General features: G+C 41.5%; 2 protein-coding genes across 2 annotated transcripts in view; both read right to left on the minus strand.

Moving 5' to 3' along the window:
• Positions 1-6,806: 6,806 nt before the first annotated feature.
• LOC121854545 lies at positions 6,807-12,091 on the minus strand. The gene is made up of 4 exons (XM_042349218.1): positions 11,655-12,091; positions 9,899-10,093; positions 8,665-9,336; positions 6,807-8,007 (listed from the first exon to the last, which is right to left on the minus strand). Exons 1-4 carry the CDS (start codon positions 11,913-11,915, stop codon positions 7,813-7,815), a joined length of 1,323 nt encoding a protein of 440 aa, XP_042205152.1. The 5' UTR covers positions 11,916-12,091; the 3' UTR covers positions 6,807-7,812.
• A 1,925-nt stretch (positions 12,092-14,016) lies between these two features.
• The window catches only part of LOC121854541, a 31,868-nt gene continuing 21,300 nt past the window's right edge, over positions 14,017-24,584 (minus strand). Inside the window, exons 11-18 of the mRNA XM_042349215.1 lie at positions 19,547-19,697; positions 18,736-18,888; positions 18,193-18,450; positions 17,920-18,045; positions 16,849-16,941; positions 16,485-16,634; positions 15,747-15,893; positions 14,017-14,849 (exon numbers count right to left, since the gene is read on the minus strand). Of these exons, the coding sequence (XP_042205149.1) occupies positions 14,740-14,849; positions 15,747-15,893; positions 16,485-16,634; positions 16,849-16,941; positions 17,920-18,045; positions 18,193-18,450; positions 18,736-18,888; positions 19,547-19,697 (1,188 nt within the window). The 3' untranslated portion in view covers positions 14,017-14,739. The remainder of the gene's footprint in view (positions 14,850-15,746; positions 15,894-16,484; positions 16,635-16,848; positions 16,942-17,919; positions 18,046-18,192; positions 18,451-18,735; positions 18,889-19,546; positions 19,698-24,584) is intronic.

Consider the following 24,584-nt stretch of genomic DNA (forward strand, 5'->3'; position numbering starts at 1 on the left):
AAGGAGCGGACCATAGCAGCATTGGTGAATGGAGGATAGAGAATGAGAGACCTGCATCATATTCAAAGTTTAGGTAAAAATTTGGAAAAGCTCGACCACGGAACTTCATATTAATATTTATATAGGAAGATAAAGGAATCCTGACCGAAGTTTATTAATAGCCAAATTCAGCATCACTATTTGTGGGTAGTTATGCACGGGTAAGACTAAATTTTTAAATAACTGAAATTGATGGTCTATCTGGAAATATCAATCACTGCTGTAACCGTCTTTTCATATTGAAACTATTATATAGATTAAGTAGTAGAGTTATGAAAGCTGGCATATAATTTCTAACCATGTTTATATTTGAAATGTAAATTAACAGTTTGAGTAACGTACAGTGTCAAAATCATTCTGAATATGGTTGTGTTCTATTGTGTTATTAGGGAGAGCAGGAGCCCCTAGAAGGACCACCCCTGCAGATGACACTGCAATTATTGCGGCGGCCGAGGCAACCCCCTTAACCAACTCGGTGGCCATACGAGACAGCCTGCATAGTGCATACATTAGGCGATTGCTGCCATTTTTCGTTTTCGGCCCACAAGTCAATTTCAATTTCAATTGTTTATTCCTTGATAGAGGAAGCGGGATCCTAGTGCTGTCACTAGGTACCCCTGTACAATAACACCAGAAGCATCTGGCAAGTGTGACAAGTATATACAGTGTAAATATTATAAAGGGGCTTACTAAAGCCTAAGGAAGGAAGGATATTCCTTTAACACATAATGTTATTTACATATTTCGGCCCACTGCTGCTGTTAATCACACGTAAGGCGATTGTTGCCATTTTTCGTTTTCGCCCCACTGGGGGCTACAGTAATTCATGTAATTATCTGGTTAAATTATTAGTAGCTGTATTATTTTTTGTACTGCAGGCTATTATTTATTCCACTCTAAAAATTAGTTCTTATAGATTTACTTGGCTGTATGAAGTTCAACAACAGCAAGTTGGTTAAGGCGAACATTACACAAAGAATTGGTGTTAACCCGGTCATAATTGACTTACCTGGTGTAGGAGAGAGGTGTTTTATGGTGTAGGAGAGAGGTGTTTTACGGTGTAGGCGAGAGGTGTTTTATGGTGTAGGAGAGAGGTGTTTTATGGTGTAGGAGAGAGGTGTTTTACGGTGTAGGCGAGAGGTGTTTTATGGTGTAGGAGAGAGGTGTTTTATGGTGGAGGAGAGAGGCGTTTTATGGTGTACAAGAGAGTTGTTTTATGGTGTACAAGAGAGTTGTTTTATGGTGTACAAGAGAGTTGTTTTATGGTGTACAAGAGAGTTGTTTTATGGTGTACGATCGGAAGTTGGGTAAATGAAGTCAGAAGTCGGTTGTACTAAGTCTTATGGCTGGCAGCGGTATCTCAGGAACATGTGTACAGTATAAACGTCGAACACTCCTGGACACACGTAGGTTAATGCAGCTTAGGCACAACTAGCCAAACTGTTAACTGACAAAGAAATAGATACCATATATCAAACAAGCCAGCCTATAGTAACCGAACCAAAGAAAATTATCACAACCTCGAATTTCAATCAGTTATCTTTGAATTATAAAAGGGAGAGTTCCTAGTTTATATATATCCTGGCACGGGAACTGTTGCTTGGCCAGCGCTCGTCCGCACACTCGCCACGCCGCCCCCCAAACCATAACACGGATCTGTATGTAAGTTTGCCGCCAAAAATTCCTCACGCTGTATTTTGAGAAGCGAGTCTGGTGTATCAAAGCCAAGGAAGTTGGTGATGAGTTTCTGCTTAATGAATGTCGTGATATAGGGGTTAATATATTTTGCTGACATGTTGAGTCAGTGATGAAAAACGACCCGGATATTACTAATAGGTTATGGGAAAACTGGCCAGCAAGACGAATCATTAAATTCTTGGTAAACCTGGGAAGTAAATAGAAACGCCAGTGAATCATATACCTTCATTTTTTTCTTTCGAATAATGACATAATAAATTCCCTACAAGGAAATGTATCCATTAATGTTTGTGTTACGCATTTTTATTATAATCTTGAGGAATCTGTTCCTTCCCCTCCTCGTCGTGGTTACAGGATATAAGTTATGTTTTTATTATTCCAAACAATAATAACAAGAGACTTAAGAGTTACCGCCGTTCGACTTGTGTTAGCCTCCGGAGGACACAGATAATATGCTACTGTTCGACACTGTTACATTGCCCTTTCTTTTAAGCTCCTTTTGTGTTGGTGGTGGTGTTGGTGTGTGGATTAGTGGATGTCATGTTTTTTACCTGACCTCATGTTTTGTAAGGTCACCCTGCGTGTATAAGCCTCTCTTACTCCTTGTAATTCAGTTGCTCTAAAGATGTCTTGAATAAAGACGAAAGCTAAGGTGCTCCATTGTTTCCTTTGTCCTGTGTGATTTTATCAACATTTATCTTATCCACGTTTCCATTGTTTGATGGATTAGCTGTTATGTGGCAGTGGGTCACTTGGGAGTTAACTAAGGTTGACTGTCTATTCTATAAATTTTCTATCTATTTATTCTAGTCTCACTAGGTCTCTTCATATATATATATATATATATATATATATATATATATATATATATATATATATATATATATATATATATATATATGTATATATATATATATTATATATATATATATTTTTTTTTTCATGTATATCCAGAATGAAAACGTGGATAAGATAAATCTTGATAAAATCACGCAGGGAAAAGGGAAACAATGGAGCACCTTAGCTTTCGTCTTTATATGTATATAGTCTGTACTCACCCCTGAAGATGTGAATTACACGAAAGCGCTTGGGAACTTCGTGTTTTCTTTTTCCTTGTGGTTATCAGCATATATATATATATATATATATATATATATATATATATATATATATATATATATATATATATATATGGAGAGACCTAGTGAGACGAGAATAAATAGATAGAAAATTAATAGAATAGACAGTCAACCTAAGTTAATTCCCAAGTGACCCACTGCCACACAGCAGCTAATCCATCAAACAGACCGCGCTGAACTTGGCCCGTAAACTCACACAAGTTAAAATGTTTATATTGTTGACTATTTATACTTATTTTACCTTTACATTTTTGTAGTTACTCTTAGGTGATGAACAGTAATGAATTGCGTGTGAAGATTATTCTTTTAATATATATATTGCTTTGCTCACCATAAGCTAGCTGCATCTACCTGAACCGTGGGCCACACTAAATAGAATTTCTCAGTCACTCTGCGGGCCGCATGGTTTGGGCCGCGGGTTTCCCATGTCTGCCTTACATGATCTGTATCTGAAGGAGAGTTTAATAATCATTATAAAATGCGCAATCGAATTTATCAATAATTTTGCTTCAATGGATAAGACGATATTTGTTGAGAAAAAAATCATCATACTTATTTACACTGGTTCAGTATGTATGTGCCTACGAGTGTTTGAGTCGATAAATAAGAGTACCTCACGTGTGTTTGGGGCGATAAATAAGAGTACCTCACGTGTGTTTGGGGCGATAAATAAGAGTACCTCACATGTGTTTGGGTCGATAAATAAGAGTACCTCACGTGTGTTTGGGTCGATAAATAAGAGTACCTCACGTGTGTTTGGGGCGATAAATAAGAGTACCTCACGTGTGTTTGGGGCGATAAATAAGAGTACCTCACGTGTGTTTGGGGCGATAAATAAGAGTACCTCACGTGTGTTTGGGGCGATAAATAAGAGTACCTCACGTGTGTTTGGGTCGATAAATAAGAGTACCTCACGTGTGTTTGGGGCGATAAATAAGAGTACCTCACGTGTGTTTGGGTCGATAAATAAGAGTACCTCACGTGTGTTTGGGTCGATAAATAAGAGTACCTCACGTGTGTTTGGGTCGATAAATAAGAGTACCTCACATGTGTTGCCCGCATGTTGTTTCTCGCCTCACAGGTGACACATGTGGTGACTGACAGACAAGGTACCCCAACTGGGAGATGGTGGGGACGGGGGACGACGGATTCCACCAAAGTTGTCTTGTCGCTGTTTATAATATACTGTAGACTTACAGTGCAGTACAGTATTTATAAAGGAACCTTAGTTTACTGTAAAAGACTATTAAATTACGGAGTTATTAAGCGCTGTTTTCACAATCACAATAGTAGGCGTTATATTGTAGTGGATCTCCCCCCTACAACTGCGTATCTGCATTCCAATGTGACAGTATCCTAGCAACCAGCGAGCTGCTCGGGGGGGGGGGGTCGCCACCTGCTACGTCTACCCTAGCAACGGAGTCAAGCAACCGGCGAGTTCCCACGGGTTTACTTCCGGCTGCTGTGTATATAAGCTCTCAGTCTCTCCATTGAGATTCATTCTACCCTACGTTTCTGAACACGCTACATCTCCTCTAACGAAGCTCGAGCACAGATACCTCCTCAAGCACACTACTCTCTGAGCTACTCACTGAACGTGTTTCTTGAGCAAGCTTCTCACCACACGGCATCTCCAGCAACAGACTGTCTTGTATATAATATATTTTATATAAGAAAACCACCACCTAGAGTTTCCATCCATCCATCCTGAGTGCTAGACAACATAACATCACGTAACCCTACAATATTTCCGAACACTTGATTACAATTGCCTATATGACATTGACTTCACATTTAATTACCCTTTAGTTACATATTTTTGTGTTATATGTTGCTGGACTCTTGTATAGCAGCGTGTCACATGTACCGAGCCACCTGCGAGGGAAGGAATATAACATTTGCGGCCATCTGTACATTGACAGTTGACATCATCCAAGAGGCTCATTTTAATGTGAAGATAAATACAGCCTCAGGGCCACTCACAAGACAGAGAAAGTAATGGTGTATGTGAGACGTGACAACTACAATGGAGTGCTTGGACCAGTCTAAATATTTTTGCTTATTGCCTAAGAGTTTCTACGATTAGCCTGGCCCGTATTGACTCAATCTTTTTGTCCATCCCGTGGGTTACTCCTGGACGTGTGGTAGTCAGTTCGTATCTGCTTAGTTGTTAGTAGCGTAGCCCCTGATGTACTAGATTGTGGATATTCTAGTTCTTGGCTACGTTTGATTTGCTAGTCCGTGTTCCATTTGGCTTACTAGTAATGTAGCTTAGTGCTATGCATGGATTACTAGCAGCCTAAAATAGCCCCTAGACTAGTGTAAGCAGAGTAACACACCACCTTACTGACTTGCTTTACTTAACGTGAGAAAAACTTTACCCATTTGGGGGAATTTTCCTGAACAGTTATATCAGAATTATGCTTCATTCACAAACATTTACTTTGTTTAGAATAACTGCTCTTTCCATGTGTGTAGAATATAAAGGCTTTTTTTTTTAATGATGAGTGGTGTGTAGTGGATAGTCTATCAGCTAGTGCTCGTGTAAATATTACTAAGCAGCCGACTTCCGAATGAATCAACGAGAAGAAATGAAAGGCATCCACGAGAGCTGTTTTTATCTGTGGGAGGCGGTGTGGTGTGTTTGGCTGGCCTCCAAGGCTCCAACTGAGGGTGTAAGAGCACGTTGGTGGCTGCAGCCCTGGCAATTATAGTCATATTTATGGGTACTTGCACAGCTAAATTAAGCATTAGCTATTTGTTCCTAAAGAAAATTGATATTGTCTTTTAATTCTTCCCTGTCTGGCTTCAAATCATAAGTTTATAATTTGGGACGGAAAAAATTTCACCGTCTTGTAAACCAGGATCTCGTCCTGGCGACTACATTATCATGCCTTTTTTACCTTTTATTAGCCAAAACGGACCAAGCGACCTGACATAACCAAAACGATATAATGTAAGACTATTTTTGTTTAGATGGATAATTTGTACTAAATTTGTGTCTGCTGCCATCATTATTTTTTCTATACTTGTTTAAAAAAAATAATGCCGGATGTGACAAAGTTAAAAGGTATGAAACACATTCTATAGGAAAAGCATCGTAAAAGGCATAGGTTAGTTGTGCAAGCGTCCTTCATTTATTTATGACTCGAACCCACAGTTGCTTGAGGTAGAGGATTTACTGTGGTGTGACATGTCTATATTTATACTACCTCTCTTTCCTTCTCCGTAAGTAAACTAGGCATATATGTTCAGGCAGAAGTCTTGCGTCAATCTGTAATCAAGTTCTCTTTTGTGGTAACGTGCAACAGGTATAGAAGGACGTTTAAAACCTCTCCCTTCCCCAACCCCCAACCCCTTTTTCCTCCATCCCCGGCTCCCTTTCTCCCTCTCCCTCCCTCTTTTTTTTCCACCTCCCCGTTACCCCCTCCCCCCCTCCATCCATCACTGTACGACATATAATCACTTCACCAACCTCATATATCTTTTTGGACTTGTGTTGTCCTTCTTGACTTTGTTTTTTTTACCTGAAGGAAACGTAACCTATATAGCCTGACCCATTTTGACGGTGCTGAGGTAATGGGTATCTCATTAGGTTAGGTTATGTTGATGGGTTTGGGTATAGATTATATACTGTACCTGATTAAGAGCAATGCTTAGTCTATCCTCCTGGCTGATGGCGGGGGTATGTTGGCCGTGAGACTCCAAGGGTGGCCAAGATCGAGGTGCATGAATAATTTAAAAGAGCGACAGAGTTAGGTGTTGTGTGTGGCTATCTTGGGACATAGATACACAAATAATAATAATAATAATAATAATAATGTCTTGTGTCAGCTTATATATAACTAAATACAGTTGTGATATCAAAGAAGAAAGTAGATGGTGGTATTGTTGTTGGCTTGATGTGTGGGAGAGAATAATAAGGAAACGTGTTGTACAAATCTATTTTTATTCTCCGTAACAAAAAGTCTCATCTCTTACACCTTACTTCATATAAATATCATCACTGGCAAAATACATTTAACCCTTTATATACAGTTCACAGATAAACACAGATATGATATGCATGATATATAGATAAAGCTAAATACTACAAAAGCAAAACATAAATTATCCTATTACCACTAAACTATCTTGTTCACACCGTCTATCCACCCCACAAGTTACCGCGTGATAAGCGACAATATGGACCCCAGGTTTTATTCAGAAGACTTAAAATCATCACTTTAATTTTGGGGTTTCCTCATGTAAGCAACCAAGAATTTCCAAGTACAGTCCTTAGGTATGGTTGTACTGTAATTTTTGGGCTATATCCGAGGGGGGAGTTAATGAGTGTCTATAACCTTCCTCCCTTCTTTGTGCTAGAAAAAGAAAATACATTATACAGTTTGATAATATATGTGATTTCTCAACTGTGAACCTTGTGACCAGGTTGGGGCATATGAATGATTGTGATTAAAACAGTACATTAGTCTCAGCATTATGAATTGGTACAATATATTGATGATTTTGTCCAACACTGTCCTCCCTATCATGCTCTGGATACGACCCTGGTAATACAAGGGAGTTACCACTGTATATGTCAGAGGGTCGAGTCGGTGTTTTCAATTCGTGGAGGCGTTTACACTTGCCCCAGAGGTTGTATTTATATGGTATTTGTAAGCTAAAACAGGAACAAAAGCGAAGACCTAACTGCTATAGTCTACCTTAAGTAAAAATTACTGGTTGATAATTCTTCATCTTTCATAAGAATATAGTGAAACGAGTGAAGGTAAATCCTCGAGCTCTCGGTTCCAGCTGACTTGCCCTTTGTTTTTGTTTTATATGAACCAAATAGAAATATTTATAGAACCTTCCACAGGGCGAAGGGAGCGTAATAGTTGGACGTGTTGAAGACAGTTTTTGTCTACAGTACGGGTATTGTTTGACGTTTAAGTTATTTAGGAGCCGTGATAGTGAGGACGCCGTCAGCAGAGAGAGCCGCAGCGACCAAGTCAGGCTGTGAGAGTCCAGGGATTGAGAATCTCCGCTCAAAGGAACACGTACCCTTCTTGCCCACGACCACGATGGCCCCTTTCTCCGCCTTCACGTCCAGGTGACCGTCCACAAAGTCCTTCACGTCCACAACGACCTGGAGGTGGAGGGGATCACTCATTACTGACCAATAATGGGGATTGTAAACGTCGGCTTGTGGGATATAAATGGTGACGTAGTTGAGAGAGATAAGAGACGATGAGTCAAGGATAAAGGTGGGACAGATGAAGAAGTGAAGGTCCAGTGAGTGGAAGAATGATGAGGGAGGGGGAGGAATTAAGTGCATGAGGTTTGAGTAAGAGACTAAAGGAACGAGGTGGGAGAAGGATGATGGGAAGAGAGAGAAACAGAAGGGGGTCACAGGGCACGGGTGAGGAGGGGCATGTTTAGGGCATCTGTAGAGTAAAGTTTCGCTGAAGGAGGAGTAGTAAAGAAGCGTGTAAATTGTGGTATATAACTGAGGGATAAGTTATTGTATAAATAAGCACCAAAAACTACAAAAGGTGATCGTCTTTGTGAATGTTCGAAAACTTGTATATAAATCTGGTAAATTAAGACATGTTGTTACAAGTTTACAACAATTGAAGAACTTGCCCTATACTGTACAGTTGTACAGTTTTTCTTTTGTTCCTTGTAGCATCAATAGGTATTTAAGGTACGGCAGAAGCGTGAAATAATAATCAAAATATTTCCATAGTTCTTACATAATGAACAGCTGGAATGGAATTAATCGGGGAAAATCTTTAGTATTTACCTTATATTCTCCATTGCCTGTAGAGACAGTGGCGGCCTGGTTATCATCCTGTTGGACACACTGACGGAGGTTCCTATAGGACTGAAACTTGTCCTCCTCCTGCCCCGAGCGAGACCCTCGCCGGGACATGAGTTCGTCTATGGCAGACTCAAAGTCATCCCAGACATTTTCGAAGGTAGAGTCTTGGAAGAACCTGCCGCGTCTGTTGATGGGCAGAACTCGATTCTGTGTAGATGAAGAGTAAGTTGTCGAGGTAGAGGCAGCTTGTGTTGCGCCGCCCTCCCTCACAGTGGGAATTATTTTCTCGGCTGTGCTTGAGGTTGCGCTTGTCTGGGTTGCCGCTGAATCTGCTTCATCCACTGTCTGGGAGGCGATCGTTTCGCCCTCGATATTGAGAGGAATTATTCTGGAGCTTGAGCCTTTACGCGTTCCAGATGATGCCATTGCCTCGGTCTTGACAGTGCGCGAGGTGTTGGTGTTACCTCCATCCCTGACAGTGGGGATGACTCTCTCCTCTGTGGTGGCTGATGACGACGTCTGAGTCTTCTCTGCCTCAGTAGGAATAATTTGCGACTCAATAGACGTGACATCAGCACTTGATTGCTGCTGCGAGCTGGTAGCGGACCTGGCAGCGTCGTCTGTCGAGTCCACGTTGATGGCCACGCCCTTCCCCTGTAGATGCAGCTTAGTATAGTCACGCAGGTACAGCTTACACTTACAGCATTTACACATAAAGTTTATGAAAGTAGCTTCAACTTATCGTTACATGACCAACTGTAAATTTATGTGAGAAGAAAGTTTCCTGTACCCTCATAATATATTTAGGCATTAATCTGTTTTACTTTCCCTGTCATTGCTCACTGTTCCCACTAAGTCATCATCATGATTTTCTTTATTCCCACCCTTGTAGTGAAGCATTTCTTCCTTATCTATTCATTACCAGATCTAATTCAATCTTGTTTTCTAACCCAGAATTTCTTTCATAACACCCGTGTCTTTCCTCTCTTGCTCCACCACCAAGACCTTCTACAACAGCCATATACCTTCCCTACTGTCATTATCAGTACATTATCTAAACTACCATCGACAGTAACAGCAAGCCCTCGTCTATAAGCCTTTGTCTCCTCACCTACTCCGTCATCAAAGTTTATTTTACTTCTCCTATTTTAACACCAAGAGCTTTCAGCTGCCCCCGCCCCCATCTTGTCCCTCTCCCTGGCCCTCCTATACCTACCTTCCTCTTGGCGGTGATGGTGAGAATGTTCTCGTCGGAGAGGTCTGCTACCACGCGGTCAATGATGGTGTTCTTGGGGAGCGGGAAGCTTCGTTTGTAAGTGCGATTTGCCACCTTCCCCTCCACCAGGGCAGAGAACCCCACCGTCTGCACTGTGATCTCACCGCTGGAGTACTCGTTCATGTCTAAAACGATCTGGTGACACCGGGAATATAAGATTATTTAACTTCCATTGCTTTGATTTGCCATCCTAGTCACTCATATGAAAGAAAAAAAATATTCAAATTTTCACATTCAATTTTACCTGTCGGCTGCCATCTCATGTTGACCTGTCAGAAGTAAATCAATCGTTAGTGTTCCTTCTTTGTGTCATGAACTAATCCTGAGTTTTCATCTTTATAAGTCAGTGTTACGAGGTTTTTGCTCGCCCTAATATCGGCGCCCATAGACGGTGATGGTCCTGAACTGTAGGCCGTAGTATATAAGGTCCTCCAGCCATTAAAGTTCACTCAATTGTAATGTTCTTTGACGGCATGACCTAACCTGATTACAGACACCTTTGATGTATAAGTTTGATTTGCGAACGTGGCCGGTGGATTTACTTCAGCCTTAACTATCTCGCCTACATGTATAAACAAGACATGTAGCCATGTTATGATGAGGAACATATAGAGAACAAATTCCTTTAATTTTGTTGAGTTAAAATGTTATTCCATTAAAGTACAAATTTATATTAGTTAACGCCATGACCTGTGTACAAGTGCTGCTCCCTATTATTCCCATGTTCTGGTCTGGGATATAAGCAAAAAGGTGTGTTTACGACTATTTTCAGGACACATTATCTCTGGTGGGGGGCCGGTGGTAGAGGCGGTACCGCTCTTGCCTCGCAAGCAAGATGTCACGGGTTCGATTCCCGGGCCGGTGGAAGTTGTTTGGACATACTTCCTAGCCCCCATTAGTCCCTGTTCACCTAGCAGTAAAGTAGGTACCTGTTGTAAGTCAAAAGTTGCGAATTCGAATTCAGGGAGTTGTTGGAGCTTCCAATAACTTGATGACATAAACCATTGACTCTTCAGGCTTCTATACCCTTGACTCTTCAGGCTTCTACGCCCTTAATTCATGAGACATAAAGGCAAGCATGAACTTAGCATGCTTCCCTGTTGGGCGCTGTAAACCCTTCTGCGCTTCACCTTACACAATGATGTAGGGGAGTGCCCAATAAAAAAAAAATATCTCGTAACAAGACAAACCATCGAATTGGTCATCGGTAATACAGAGGTGATGCATGGATAAGAAAAAGAGTGCATGAGGGCACTCGTTCGTACAGCAGCGCCGCACAAGGGTGTCCAATTTTACTGAAAAGGCAAAGAAAAAAGGATACACATACAGTGTTACACGAGCCAATGTCAGCTGGCGGAGGGAAGGTAGAGTGAAACATTCCCCAGAAAATTATTATCAGTAATTCGGCCAGGAAAGGTGCACATGCGTAAGGCTTAAAAAGAACAACACACACAAACCCAGAATTGTAACAAAATTTAGTGAACTTAGCGGTCCGAATGATGGACGACTGTTTATTAGCATGAGACTGTGTGTATACAAACACTAAAGAGCTTCCGTGTTGCTTCTTCCTGGTGTGTGACGTCACACTTGTTGAGTTACCAGCTGTACGATATTAAAAATACAACTAAAGATTTAATAATAATAATGATATATGAGGTGGTTTAACAGGGGCCCAACTGGGTGTCCTCATACTCACCACATAGTTGTCGGTGGTCTCGGAGATCGTCGCGGCCTGGCTGTCTTCAGAGGCGTCCCTCTCCCTCAGTTTCCTGTAGGAGGCAAAGCGGTCAGCCTTAGAGGAGCGGGAACCCCATCTGTCGAGCACGTCACCCACTGCGCGGCTGTAATCCTTTTGGAAACCACTGAAGAAGTCATCCTGCAAGAAGGCTCCTCGGCGGGTGATGGGCAGCCTGAAACCCCCCTTCAGATCACCCAGTAGAGTGCTCGCTAAAGACATCCTGGAGAAGTCACAACAAAGTTCACCAAGAAAATAGTTTGTTGAATTGAATGTTACACTGTCGATAGTCTTCGTTTAACCTCCCTTGTGGTCGGAACTCGTGTGTGTAGACTTGTTCACTGCAACTGCTGATGAGCCTTCCCGTCTCTGGCTCTCGACTGGCTCCCCTCACTTTGTGCCGCTGCTTAAGACTCCCCTCGCTTGGCACCCAACCCTCCCAGCTGATCTTGCTATGACGAAATAGTGACGTCATGAACACTAGCTAGTTGCAAGCACACTAATATACTTCACCCGTGCTCGTTCGAACTAGTCATTTACTATAATTAGTTAATTACCAATTTACGTTATATCTAAGCCAAAAATTAGTTTAATGTATGAAAATAGGTGAGATTCTGGGTGTTTTGTGTAGGGGGGTTGTGGCTGAGTCAGACCAAGTGTGGTGACCGTCCCGCTTAAAATAACATTACGATGTACACCTCGGCCCCACACCTTACACGTGTCTTCTGAGAGAAACACGTACCTACCTCAGGCACGCTACACCTCACATGATTGGTATTCTCGAGTTTACCTGTAATATAACTGTGTGAGGCGTATTGTACTTCTGACAGCTTTCACAGGATCATGGAAGTCGAGGACGTCGTCGTTGTGTATATTATTAATTGGGTGATTCATACGAGTAACCATAAACGCATATTAGATGGATCAGTATTAACACTATTCTGTAGATATAACAAGAATTTACCTTTAGCTAGTAACAGTGAACCCACAATGCATAGAATTTTCTTAATAACTTTTTTCTATTATCCTCTGAAGTCTCTTATAGACAAAATAACAATCTGTGAAACTTGACTGTGCGGTGAGCGTGAGAGGTGCGGCAGTGTTAGAACTTTTCACCTTATTTTTTTTATACCTTTATCTTCTTCGCCACTGACCGGCTCGTTAACCTCTTGGGCGTTGGTTACATCCCTGTTGGCAAATTCTGTAATGGTCATGTACTGGCTTCAGAATGTATCTGTACCTGCTCCAGTGTTGATCAAATAAGAGTGGCTCATTCAAGACCAGACTTGACCAACATTGGTGCAGGTACAGATACAGTAGTACCACGTCCGAAACACCGCTTCTTGTCCGATCGCGAAGTTAAGCATCGTTAGGTCTGGTTAGTGCTTGGATGGGTGACTGCCTGTTCCCAAGAACACCAGATGCTGCTGGAAAAAAGCCTCTCTTGGCTTTGTCAGCTGTCCTTGGTCAAATTGACTGATTATAATTATCAAAGTAAGCCATTCAGGTTCACGAGGTTGCTCAAACGGGGTGGACCAATTAAAGTGAACCAGTTTTAGGTTGGCCGGGGTTTGAGTGCACATTTGGATGACATAACTTTCAAACATTATGAACTATTGTTTCCAAAGGTTTTCAGAAACTTGCGAACTGCTTTAATACAGATTTTGTCCATTTCATGATTTTTTATTTAAATTTCAACATGGTTCACTTTAATTGGACCACCATCTATATTTCATTTCAACACTTTACTTAAATATTTATTATTGTTTTTTTGTGAAAAGTTCATCAGTCCTTATGAAGATGGAATGTATTAAAGAAGCTTGATTTCTGTTGTGCTACATGTAGCACTTCCTCCTTATATGGCTGAAATTTAATGACTGAATTATGTCACCCATTTACTTAATGAAAACTGTGAGAACCACCGACAGAGACTTGGGTGGTTTCACGGTGCCATCAGACGAATTAATTAAGTCGTTTTACAATGTTCAGAATTCGATTATTTAACCATTTATTTCTAATATTTCAGACCTCATCGCACCGAGTGTGACCTTTAGATTAACCACATCCATCATGAGTAACTTATATATTATTTATTATATTCCAATTGTTTGTTGGAAATTGTAAAGGCGTATTGCAGGATCACAATATACTGTAAAATACACAAATTAAATTACATTTCTAAAGCTTCTTGCCTACAGAAGCAAAGCAGGATATCTTTGTTTGTGTAACATGTTTAAGTTGGCGTAATTATCATATTTGAAATATTAAGCTCGCTGGTACAAATTAATGAAGTTGTCGATAACAATGGAATTAAAATGTCATGTCTGTACAATAATTTATTGATATATATCTACATACAGGCAGTGTTTTTTATACAAAGACTCATGTATGATTTATTAAGAATTACATAGTTACATAAAATAACAATCAGTTTTATAAGTGCACAACGAGAGAAAAATATGAGGGTAGGCCACCTGGCAGCCTAGTAGCACACTACCAGGAGGCGCGCGATTCGTCCATGTTAGCAGAGTGACGGATATTTTGTATTTGTTACATCTTAGCATATTCATCTGTGGTTACCCTGAAACAGTGAGGATCATGGATGCATGAAGACTTTATTTTTTCTGGCGATGTTAAATGTGGTTCCCTTCATAGCGCTATTAAGCTGTGTACTACAGAACATCTTGAATACGATAATGTTCTTAACAGTGTTCTGTTGCCATTGTTATAAGGTGACTTGGGAGGTAATATTTAGCAAGAACGATAGATTTCGCTCTGTACAAAAGGCTGGACTCAATATTACCTTTTTTCCATTAGACCAGAATCAAACAACTGATTGTGGTCATAAGTATTGAGAGTAGTTAAATGGTAGTTGTTGAGATTGAAACTAAAATTGTTAACTCCTGTTGAGTAGCTTAAGTAGTGACAGATAACGGGTATAATGCAGGTCACATGTTTACCACATACTGTACACACAACTTGTGACTCGGAGTTGGTTGTAGTTAGTTTGGAGGAGGTTGAGACTCAGTCAACTCACTGATGGTCACTACATGCACGTCTTAATCTGTCGGTAATTAAGGCTGAAGCCACGGTTTATGGCCTCCATCAGCTCGTTACCATTACTCTTGACGTACAACACGAAGGGCTGAGCAGTGGCTGGGGGAGACAGAGCACATTATTATGTATATGTTAGGCTCAAAGAACGATTTCGCTCATTAAGCTAAAAAATAAAGGCGACCACACCGCGTTGTGGACGTTATCAAAATAACTAGACTGTGAAATTTCGCGAGAGGTTACGTTAGATCATATTAGGTCTGTTTAGGTTAGTTTGAGTTGGGTTAGATTAGTTTAGAATAGGTTAGTTTAGGTAAGATTGGATTAGGTTTGGTTAGGCTAGGTTTGGTTATACACATGTGGGGATTAATTTATAAGTGTGGATTCAGGTGAGAGGGGTCATCTTACAGGTGAGAGGGGTCATCTTACAGGTGAGAGGGGTCATCTTACGGGCAAGAGGGGTCATCTTACGGGTGAGAGGGGTCATCTTACAGGTGAGAGGGGTCATCTTACGGGCAAGAGGGTCATCTTACAGGTGAGAGGGGTCATCTTGCGGGTGAGAGGGCCATCTTACAGGTGAGGGTCATTTACAGGTAGAGGGCTTACGGGCAAGAGGGGTCATCTTACGGGTGAGGGGTCATTACAGGTACATGTGAGAGGGGTCATCTTACATGTGAGAGGGGTTATCTTACTTGTGAGAGGGGTCATCTTACAGGTGAGAGGGGTCATTTTACAGGTGAGGGGTCATTTTACAGGTGAGAGGGGTCATCTTACGGGCAAGAGGGGTCATCTTACGGGTGAGAGGGGTCATTTTACAGGTGAGGGGCCATTTTACAGGTGAGAGGGGTCATCTTACGGGCGAGATGGGTCATTTTGCAGGAGAGAGGGGTATCTTACAGGTGAGAGGGGTCATTTTACAGGTGAGAGGGGTCATCTTACGGGCGAGATGGGTCATCTTACAGGTGAGGAGTCAATTTAAGATGAAGGAGATCAACTTACTGGTGACGGAGGGAGGGAAGCCGAGCCCGCAGTATCTGTCGGCGGCCTGGACGGTGTTGGTGGCGTCGTCTAAGGTGTACAGACCGCCGGGGATCACCACGTAGTCCGTAGTGCAGTTACCATCGCGTGTGCTTGTGTTGATTGTACCTGAAGGAAGGAATAAAATAAGTCTGGTGTTCTCTGTGTGAATAGAAACAGGAATCTGAAACTGGGATCAGGAGCAGTCGACCTGTAGTGTGCGTATGAAGTCTTAAGAATTATTTTTGTTACCTTGGAAAAACTTTGTTATAAACAAATGAAACTTTGATAAACCTCTTCTGCTATATAGGGATCTGTTATCTCTACTTGTCGTCTGATCGTTAAGTACGGTATGGTGCATCTAAGAGTGCTACGTTTATAGGTCAGTGGGTTTGGGTATATCTGAAATTACTGTAAGTCCTCTTATTTTGAGGAGGCTGCTGGATGTGTTATATCTATTATAGGATATTATCCCACTTAAACTAACTTAACGCCAACCTAACCTAACCAAATGTAAGTATAAGTTTACTGAAGCAACCTAACGTAATCTGATCTGAACTAACTCTAACGTTATCCTAGCTTCCTGAAAAAAGTATGGCTGGTATTGCACTCGACCGCCCTCAGTTCTCCAACTGTAAAGTTGAGCAGAACTGGGTTGAAATTCTGTCCAGTAGTTGTTGGTAAGTGCCCCGTAAAGGTGATCAGGGGCAGGTGACTTACCAATAAGACTGAGCTGAATGGCGTCAGCGGGGCCAGAGACGGTGAAGCCGAAGTTGCCGCCCACTTTGCTGGCCTCCCAGATGATGCCGCAGTAGTTGTCAGCACGCTTAATGCATACCCCGTAGTCCTCGTTGGCCAATTGCCTGGTGCCTGGTGTCCGGTAGATAGGGAATACGAGGTTGTCAGTTATCAAAGAATGGGAGTTATCAGTTGTATGGTGGCATAACTTGTTAGTGGGACGGGGTCCATAGGAATAAAATTACGTTGAAGAAGCTGAGGACTCTCTCTCTCTCTCTCTCTCTCTCTCTCTCTCTCTCTCTCTCTCTCTCTCTCTCACAGCGTGTACTAGAACACTAATACGTACCGTTAACATCAGTGTTAGTGTTGGTGTTCAGGAAGTTGAAGCTGTTGACGGTGCCGGTAGTAGCCGTGTAGTACTGCAGGCAGCCTTCAGGAGCTGGGAACACACACACCCAACTTGACACGGGTTATGGGATACAGGACAATAACACGTAAGGAAGGAGGACAGCTTGGGGAATATTCATTAAACTTTAGGTATGGAGTATGGTCATGCGCGGCAGCCATTAAATATGATTAAGAAAAATATACGTGTTCGGTAGGTGAATATGGGCCATGGCAAACAAAAACCATGAACCTCTTTGATTTCCTATAATCTGTAGATACTATCGTCACAGGTCCCTAAAGTGCTTGATGTTTGTGAAATAAATAGTTCGTCTGGAAAGAAACCTGGAGATTTGAAGGTGTGAAAAAATATATATGTAAATCTCGAGAGAATGGTAAAATTATATGAAAGGCTTTAATGTATACCAATAGGCTCTAGTACAATTCGTCACCGGTTCAGTATAAACGTAACGTAACCCAACTTAACTTTTGCTTCGTCGCCTCTAAAATAAGGACATTATTATCTTGGTATAATACAATATTTAATAGACCGGTGACGAACTGTCCGGGTCTCAATAAAGTAAATCTGGTATTTAATGTCTTGCGTATTATGTGAGTAATTCTGTATGAACCCAGAATCTACAGTTACGTTATGGTGTAACTGGAACAACCAATAACCAGTACAGGTAAACCCTGCATTATCTTGGAGAATTAGACTAGCCAGTGACCTGCTGAAGTGACAGCCACAGCGTGGAAACTGACACAATCCTTAAAGCCTAAACACACAACAGAGCCTGGAATTACTGGGGAAAAACAGTTTATATTGGAGACTACAACTTGGTCATGTAGTTACTGAAAAGGCTATTTTCTTATTTATAAAAAATCAGTCAATTCCTGGAGTTTCAGAAACTTTAAGTATTGCTGAAAAGGTTAACATTCTTAAGAAGCCGCAACAGCAACCTTTGATTACTGAAAGACCAACTTCCTTCAGAAACTTCCCCTTCAGGAGCTGTGAGACAACCAGAGATCTTACCACGGAACCTGGAGTCACAGGCGATCTGGGTGACCTTAATATCCCATGACCGGCTGAGGGAGCTAATATCAAAGCGGTCTATAGTTAGCTTTACAGTGCCGCCATTCGGGTCCACGTCGTAGTAAACTGAGGAGAAGTAAGTGGGAGACATTGAGCACATACTGGGACTTGGATAGATTGTCAGATGTGTCATACAACAGCCGAAATTTGCGCTTACCCTTATATTTATTTTCAGTGTATTTCTTACTGGACATTTTCGACCTCGTTACTCACTATGCTGTCCATTGTTTCTTCCACAGATCATGGGGACCTTGGACACCCCGCCGGTGACCGTGAAGAAGTCATGGTTACAAGCCCCGTTGATGTCCGGCTGGGAGAGGTCGAGGGAGATGAAATCGAACCTCATCTGACAGATGTTGCTGTTGACGCGGTTGATGGTGAGTGTACAGGCGCCCAGCTCAACGTCAGTGGAGTCTGGATTGATGAAGTACGTGTTATTGTAGCTGCTGGCCGCATTACATGTCCTCGTCGCTGTCGGGAAGAGAGAGAAAGAATGAGGCTGTGAGGTGGGCTTGATGCTGGTGAGATAGAGGGAGTGAAAGGTAGATAGAGAAAAGAAAAGAGGTATAGATAAAGAAGAGACTAGGGGGGTGAGGTGGGGCTCTGGGGTGCTCATGATAAAGTTAGAGAAATAGAGTGAGAAAGAAAGAGGGGAAAGACTAGGGGAAGAAGATGGAGCTGTGAGATGATGTAGATGCAAGTGAGTATGTATAACAAATAGATATGTTGAGTCACAAGAGGGTGGGGAATATTTACCTAAACAACAGGTGCCAAGTCCCTTGGCACAGGTTCCCTGGGATTTACCTCCCTGGTTAGAACATTGCTTGGAAGGCATGCAGGTGCCCTGGGTCCTGATGGGGTCGTTGGTAGTACACTCACTGGCGGCGATCTGAGCCAGCAGGACGAACACTGTCGACATAACTTAGTGTAGTTATTAGTGTTGTGGCCAAGGAATAATTCTCGTTCATCACTAGTAAGTCACTGACCTAACTCGGTCTCTCTCAAGCCTTTGTTTAAAATTTTTTCTTCATATCATTGCGGATGTGAGATTTTTAGGCGCACATTTTTGTGTATGTCGCAGGTCCTCCTATGAGCTGAGACAGAGTTGTGTTTATGCTCCAAGTTTATTTTTGTGACTTTTTACTGTTTTGCAGACTAACTAACTATCTACTCATAAATAATCCATTACCTTTCAGCCACCGTGGGTGTATCTGCGGGACAGACACGTCGTTCTATTAAGCTAATCGTGTATCAAAGCTCAGCTCTCCACCGCACCTTGATTACCCTCACCTTTAACATGCCACTGCAGGTAATTTAAGACTTACGTATACCATTCTTTTTAAGTATTGATCTAAACATTTAAGAACATTTGATGCAAGAGTTACCATTCATCAGCTGAATATCTGTTTCTCCTACAAGTGTCAGCAATTCATGACGTCTAAGTATTTTCCAGCAAAAAGCTCACACACACACACACACACACACACACACACACACATACTCTACTCTGCTATGGCGGCGGGTAGACTGCGTACCTTCACTCGTGTATCCTTCACAATCTACTTACATTTTCCGTCTCGGTCGTGTTCACTCTCTAGTTCCTGGGTCTCCTCGAGAGATTCGTGTTGTTCTTCCTCTGTGGTGGGGGTGGCCAGAGCGACGCCCACCACAACACCTATGACCACCACCCATACCAGTCTCTTCCAAGTGCCGCCCACCTGTCAGTATATTAGAATAACGTCAGTCACAAGTCGTACTAATTTAATATATTTTAAGGAATGACAAAGACCATTATTAGGAATAAGAATCGCAGGTTAATAAATATGGGAAGTATTTTCCGGAAAAACATCATTGATTGTGGGTCCCAACACATTGTATAGGAAGGCTTTAGCACACTGGAGCCACCGTCGTCAACCTCCTTTCCGTCACTTAACTGTAAAGAGCTTTGGGGGGGGGGGGCACTCTGGGATGAAACCTTGAACCATTGAACAGGAAGCGAGTATTGTGTTCTATCAGCCGCCACGCCCCACAATAACCATAATAAATTTCATTCTTACTAAACATCAAACCATTAAATAACAGTAAATACTATAAATAAATTGAATTATTACAACTTTAACCCAAACTAACCTATCCTGTTATACAGTATACATAGCTTAGTTGTGAGAGTAAACAATGTCTTAAATAAATCTGAGCCAGTTTTACTTCATAATCACTTAATTCATCTCAGTTTTAGCGACAAAAAATATTCCCTTTTGTTGAACCTTCAAAGTGTTACTGGGATAATTCTCTCTTGTACATAACCTTCAAATCAGCGAGTGATATTAGGAAGTATAAATCGGTCCCTAAAATCAGTATTAAACATCCTTAAAGACTAGGGCCTTAAAATCAGTATTATGAGGGTCCCTAATCGTTGCTAGGGATTATTACTGTATGGGGCAGACCTAGAGAGTATTGTTCAGTAGTTGGGGCGAGGTGATGTTGGGGGTCAGCGGCTGCGTCGTGTTGGGTGTGTGACTGGCAATTTTCTCCTCTATCAACAGTAAAGCGAAAAAATCCATGAGTTCATGTTCTAACCTTTGTTTAAATGATGTGCGATATTAGCGGAATGTGTGTGTGGGTGTGTGTGTGTGTGTGTGTGTGTGTCTGTGTGTGCGTGCGTGTGTGTGTGTGTGTGTGTGTGTGTGTGTGTGTGTGTCGTATATTGTTGGGATACAATAGACCAGTTTAGGTTAGGTTAGGTTAGGATAGGATATTTCTTACAACCACAGCAACATCTGGCTACTATACTGTGCTCACTTCTTCATTATCTCGGCCAACCTAACATGGTATTGTATCCGGCCAATCTAACATGCCATTTCCCGTATTTCCTCTTATTTTTTGGTTAAAAAATTTATATTCATTGCCCTTAACATTATTCTTAGAAGATTAATTACCCACATTTTTTTCTTAATTTATCTGTGGAATAATTAGGGCAACACTTCCTCCTTCATAATGATAAAAAATTGACTCGGGCTTCTCTAAATCTCACGATGAAAGAAGTACCTGTACTGTATATGTATTCCTTGAGAAACGTGTACACTTTTTCCATACAGTAGGTGTAGTGGCTCAGGTGTACAGCCAGAGAACAGTTCCCTTACATCCCTGAGACTCCCAGCTGCTGGAGCCTGGCTGGCCTCTAGTTCCTAGCTTCTTTGGTCTTGGTATAGCTTCGAAAAGGCGAAAACCGGGTCTTTTTTCTGAACTTTTATTTTGCTTCCTGGAATTGGATGAACTTTCTCTGATGTTCGAGTAAATGATTTAGACACGTATTCCATAACTAGCTGACGAAAAAACTGGGCACGTTATTCTCAAGCCTGATTAATTCATTTAGGTACATACATACACCAAAGGGTTTAAATAAAGTGTCTCAGTCATAGGTTTGATTATTCCTTTTACTTACGTATCCCATAACGTGGTAACGGAAGGATTAGTCACGTTTTCCTCAAAGTCGATTAATTGATTTAGAGACCTGTCCTTTGGATTCGTTGGCATAATTAGGGTCGTAGCTCCGTGTTGATATGAGGCTCAAGTAAATCATTTAGAATTTGGGCATAAATGATATAACTTACTCACGAAATGATTTAGTCTCATTTACCATCAATTATATGTTTATAATAGATACATTACCATTAACTGCCGACGGAGCAATTAATCTCGTTTACCTTTAATTCAATGTGTTTAGGTATTCGTATCCTATAACTAACTTGCTGACGAGGTATTGAGGCAGGAGATGCTTACCTTCATCATGGTCGTGAGGTTGTGGCGGAGGTGTACACGTCACTAAGGCAGAAGTAGGTCTGACGGAGGCGCACCAGAGGTCGCTCTTATATGCTCTGGGGTGCTGCAGGCTGCTCCTAATGGCATCCCTTAAAACCGCGCCTCCAGCTATGTATAGAAATCGTTTTTTCAGGTGAGAGTGGTGTGTGTGTGTGTGTGTGTGTGTCTGTGTGTGTGTGTGTGTGTGTGTGTGTGTGTGTGTGTGTGTGTGTGTGTGTGTGTGTGTGTGTGTGTGTGTGTGTGTGTGTGTGTGTGTGTGTGTGTGTGTGTGTGTTTCAGTATGTAGGTGTGTAGTATATGTATCTGAATGTATATGTATGAGTTGTGAGTATAATTTCGATTGTGTGGTCATGTATATGTATACATGCTGTGTGTGTGTTTCGGTGTACATGTGCAGTATAATATATGTGTGTGTTGAATTGCATAATTGCACATTTTGCGTGTGTGTGTGTGTGTTTTTTGGTTTACAGGCCTGCACCTTTGTGTGCATGTATTGTTCTGTGCATATTTGTGTATGTGCATCCATTTGTGAGTGTAATTGTTTACTCTGGTACAGTAAGTTTACCCCTCAAGTGTGTATTCAAGGCAAACAGCGTCTGGCCAACCATTATGAAGTTAGACTCAGTCATTTAACACACGTAAGATCTGACACAGCTGCTTTGAGACGCTCCTATGGGCCCCTGCTGATACGTGATTGGCCTAGAACTCGATCATCAGGACGCTATCGGTTACATCCCATGTGATACTTGTGTTCGTGTTGCAAGTGTTGATGGTCAGGTGCGGTCAGCAAGAGAAGTTATCAAGCAAACCACACTGGTCAAGTTGGTATCCTAACCTAACCTACTGTAACATAACATAACCTAACCCCTCTCCCTTTTTTTTAAGCCAATACCAGTTTGTCCTGCTCTGACTGATGGATGTTTTTTGCGCGTAAGGGATATTTCTTGAAGTAAGGTGTAACCATTTCCACGGTATTTTTACATAATGTGTAGATTCATTACAGTTGCTTCCTGAAGGACAGTGGGGTACTGTGTGTGTGTGTGTGTGTGTGTGTGTGTGTGTGTGTGTGTGTGTGTGTGTGTGTGTGTGTGTGTGTGTGTGTGTGTTTTCGTTGAAATCTTACAATCAGGTTTATGTTGGCGGAAAAAAAAGGAACTACCGATTTTAGTGAAGGTAAGTCAGGTTAAACTCTGACCATCAGCTGTCAACCTGACCTATGATCTTCCCTAACCATCACCTAACCTAACGAAGACGTAAACGATGTAAATTTGGTGCAAGTTTTTCAAAGGTCACGGTCACAGGTCGAGGTCAAAGTTTTATATAAAGTGATATAGATAAAAGAGGTTCAAGCCCCTGTGTTGTATCTCTCTGTGAACATGTAACTCATAGTTTGTTATATTGTCAGTGTAGACACTCGATGGTGACGCTGCAGTCTACACTAATTTATTCTTATCTTGTTTATTGAAGAGATAAATCCATCGTAAAGTTATTTTATGTTCATACAATTTTATTAATGATTTAATTTTCCAGCATAGTTACGTGTGATGAGAAGTATCATTGGTGTGTGTTAGTCTCATATATGAGGTAAAATCACAAACAAACAGTTTTGAGAAACTGGCGGCGAGTAGTGTTGTCTGGGGAAGGTACACAAGAGAAGGAATTTAGTTCAGTGTTGGGGTCAAGATAGTGCCATCCACCTGGTGCAGGCAAACAGAGTGACTCTTGACTTCCGCAAGCATTGTGCACTCTCAAGCACTCGAGGCTGCTTCTGCAAACACGGGGTTGTAGGTTAATTTCTGTCGAGATATGATGCGCATCGGAACGGCGTAGGATTGTTTTTGTTTTTTTTGCTATGTCTCCAGATTGTAAAACACAAGGTACACATGACTGTGGTGCTCTGAAGAACACATTAGCTACCAAGTGACTCTGCTCAGCTTAACAAGATTCAATTTTTTGTCCTACATTTAAAGAGTTAGAAGGATGGATGGGAAGGCGTGAGAGGCGGGGAAGTCTTTAAAGAATAGCGATAAATAACAGAGGTAAATGATAAAGGAGTTTCACACAAAGACACTCACACAGAGAGACGCGAGGAAGACTGCAGTGGGTTGTGGGTTACATTGAAGATATTGCCGCAATAATCATAAGAGTAGCTGTAGAAAAGAGAAAGTGAAAAGAGACAAGTGTGACTTGAAGGAGGTGAGGAACCAGTTTTTGACGAGGTAAAACGTTTTAGATTGAATTTTATGTAACAGTAAAAACTAGGGCGATGGAGCGTCATCCCTCACGTGAGAGCATTGTTCCAGGTGAGGTGGACGGACACAGGTGACGGACACACAGCTTGTGTCGCTCGGGTAAACATAGACTCGCAGTGTTTACTTAAGTAGCTTAAACTAATGTGCTCACGTATATTGTAGAGGCTCATCAAACCATCAATAACAACAAACAAAATCAATAATATAAGTATTTACAAACGATATTATTTTCTAAGCGAAATAATTACGTTTAAATAAAAACTACGACATGGTCAGTGGAACTTGAATCATTTAGTAGGTTTTATCGGACACTGTATAGGCATGAGAAGTTGACTTGCCTCCCCTCAGTCCTGTTATTATAAACACCGTGTCTTCCTCAGCTGCAACTACGAAAGAATAGAGAATACTCGTGTCAGATTGTTTTTGTTTTTTTAAGTTGTGTATATGGAGAAAGACATCCTTGGTCCACGTGAGTGGTAAAACACTGACCACCAGTTTTATCATACACAACTTCAGGAATACATAATACTAATA

The sequence above is a fragment of the Homarus americanus genome, unplaced genomic scaffold, assembly GCF_018991925.1.
Source record: "Homarus americanus isolate GMGI-L3 unplaced genomic scaffold, GMGI_Hamer_2.0 scaffold49658, whole genome shotgun sequence".
NCBI classification, from domain to species: domain Eukaryota; kingdom Metazoa; phylum Arthropoda; class Malacostraca; order Decapoda; family Nephropidae; genus Homarus; species Homarus americanus.

Bases quoted from the DNA above. Each gene is read 5' to 3' on its own strand.
- LOC121854545 (XM_042349218.1), bottom strand. From the start codon at position 11,915: ATGTCTTTAGCGAGCACTCTACTGGGTGATCTGAAGGGGGGTTTCAGG. The intron at 10,094-11,654 runs GTGAGTATGAGG...CGGTGTCACCAG, and splicing joins AGACCACCGACAACTATGTG to ATCGTTTTAGACATGAACGA. The intron at 8,008-8,664 runs GTAAATACTAAA...CTCCACCTCCAG, and splicing joins CAGGCAATGGAGAATATAAG to GTCGTTGTGGACGTGAAGGA.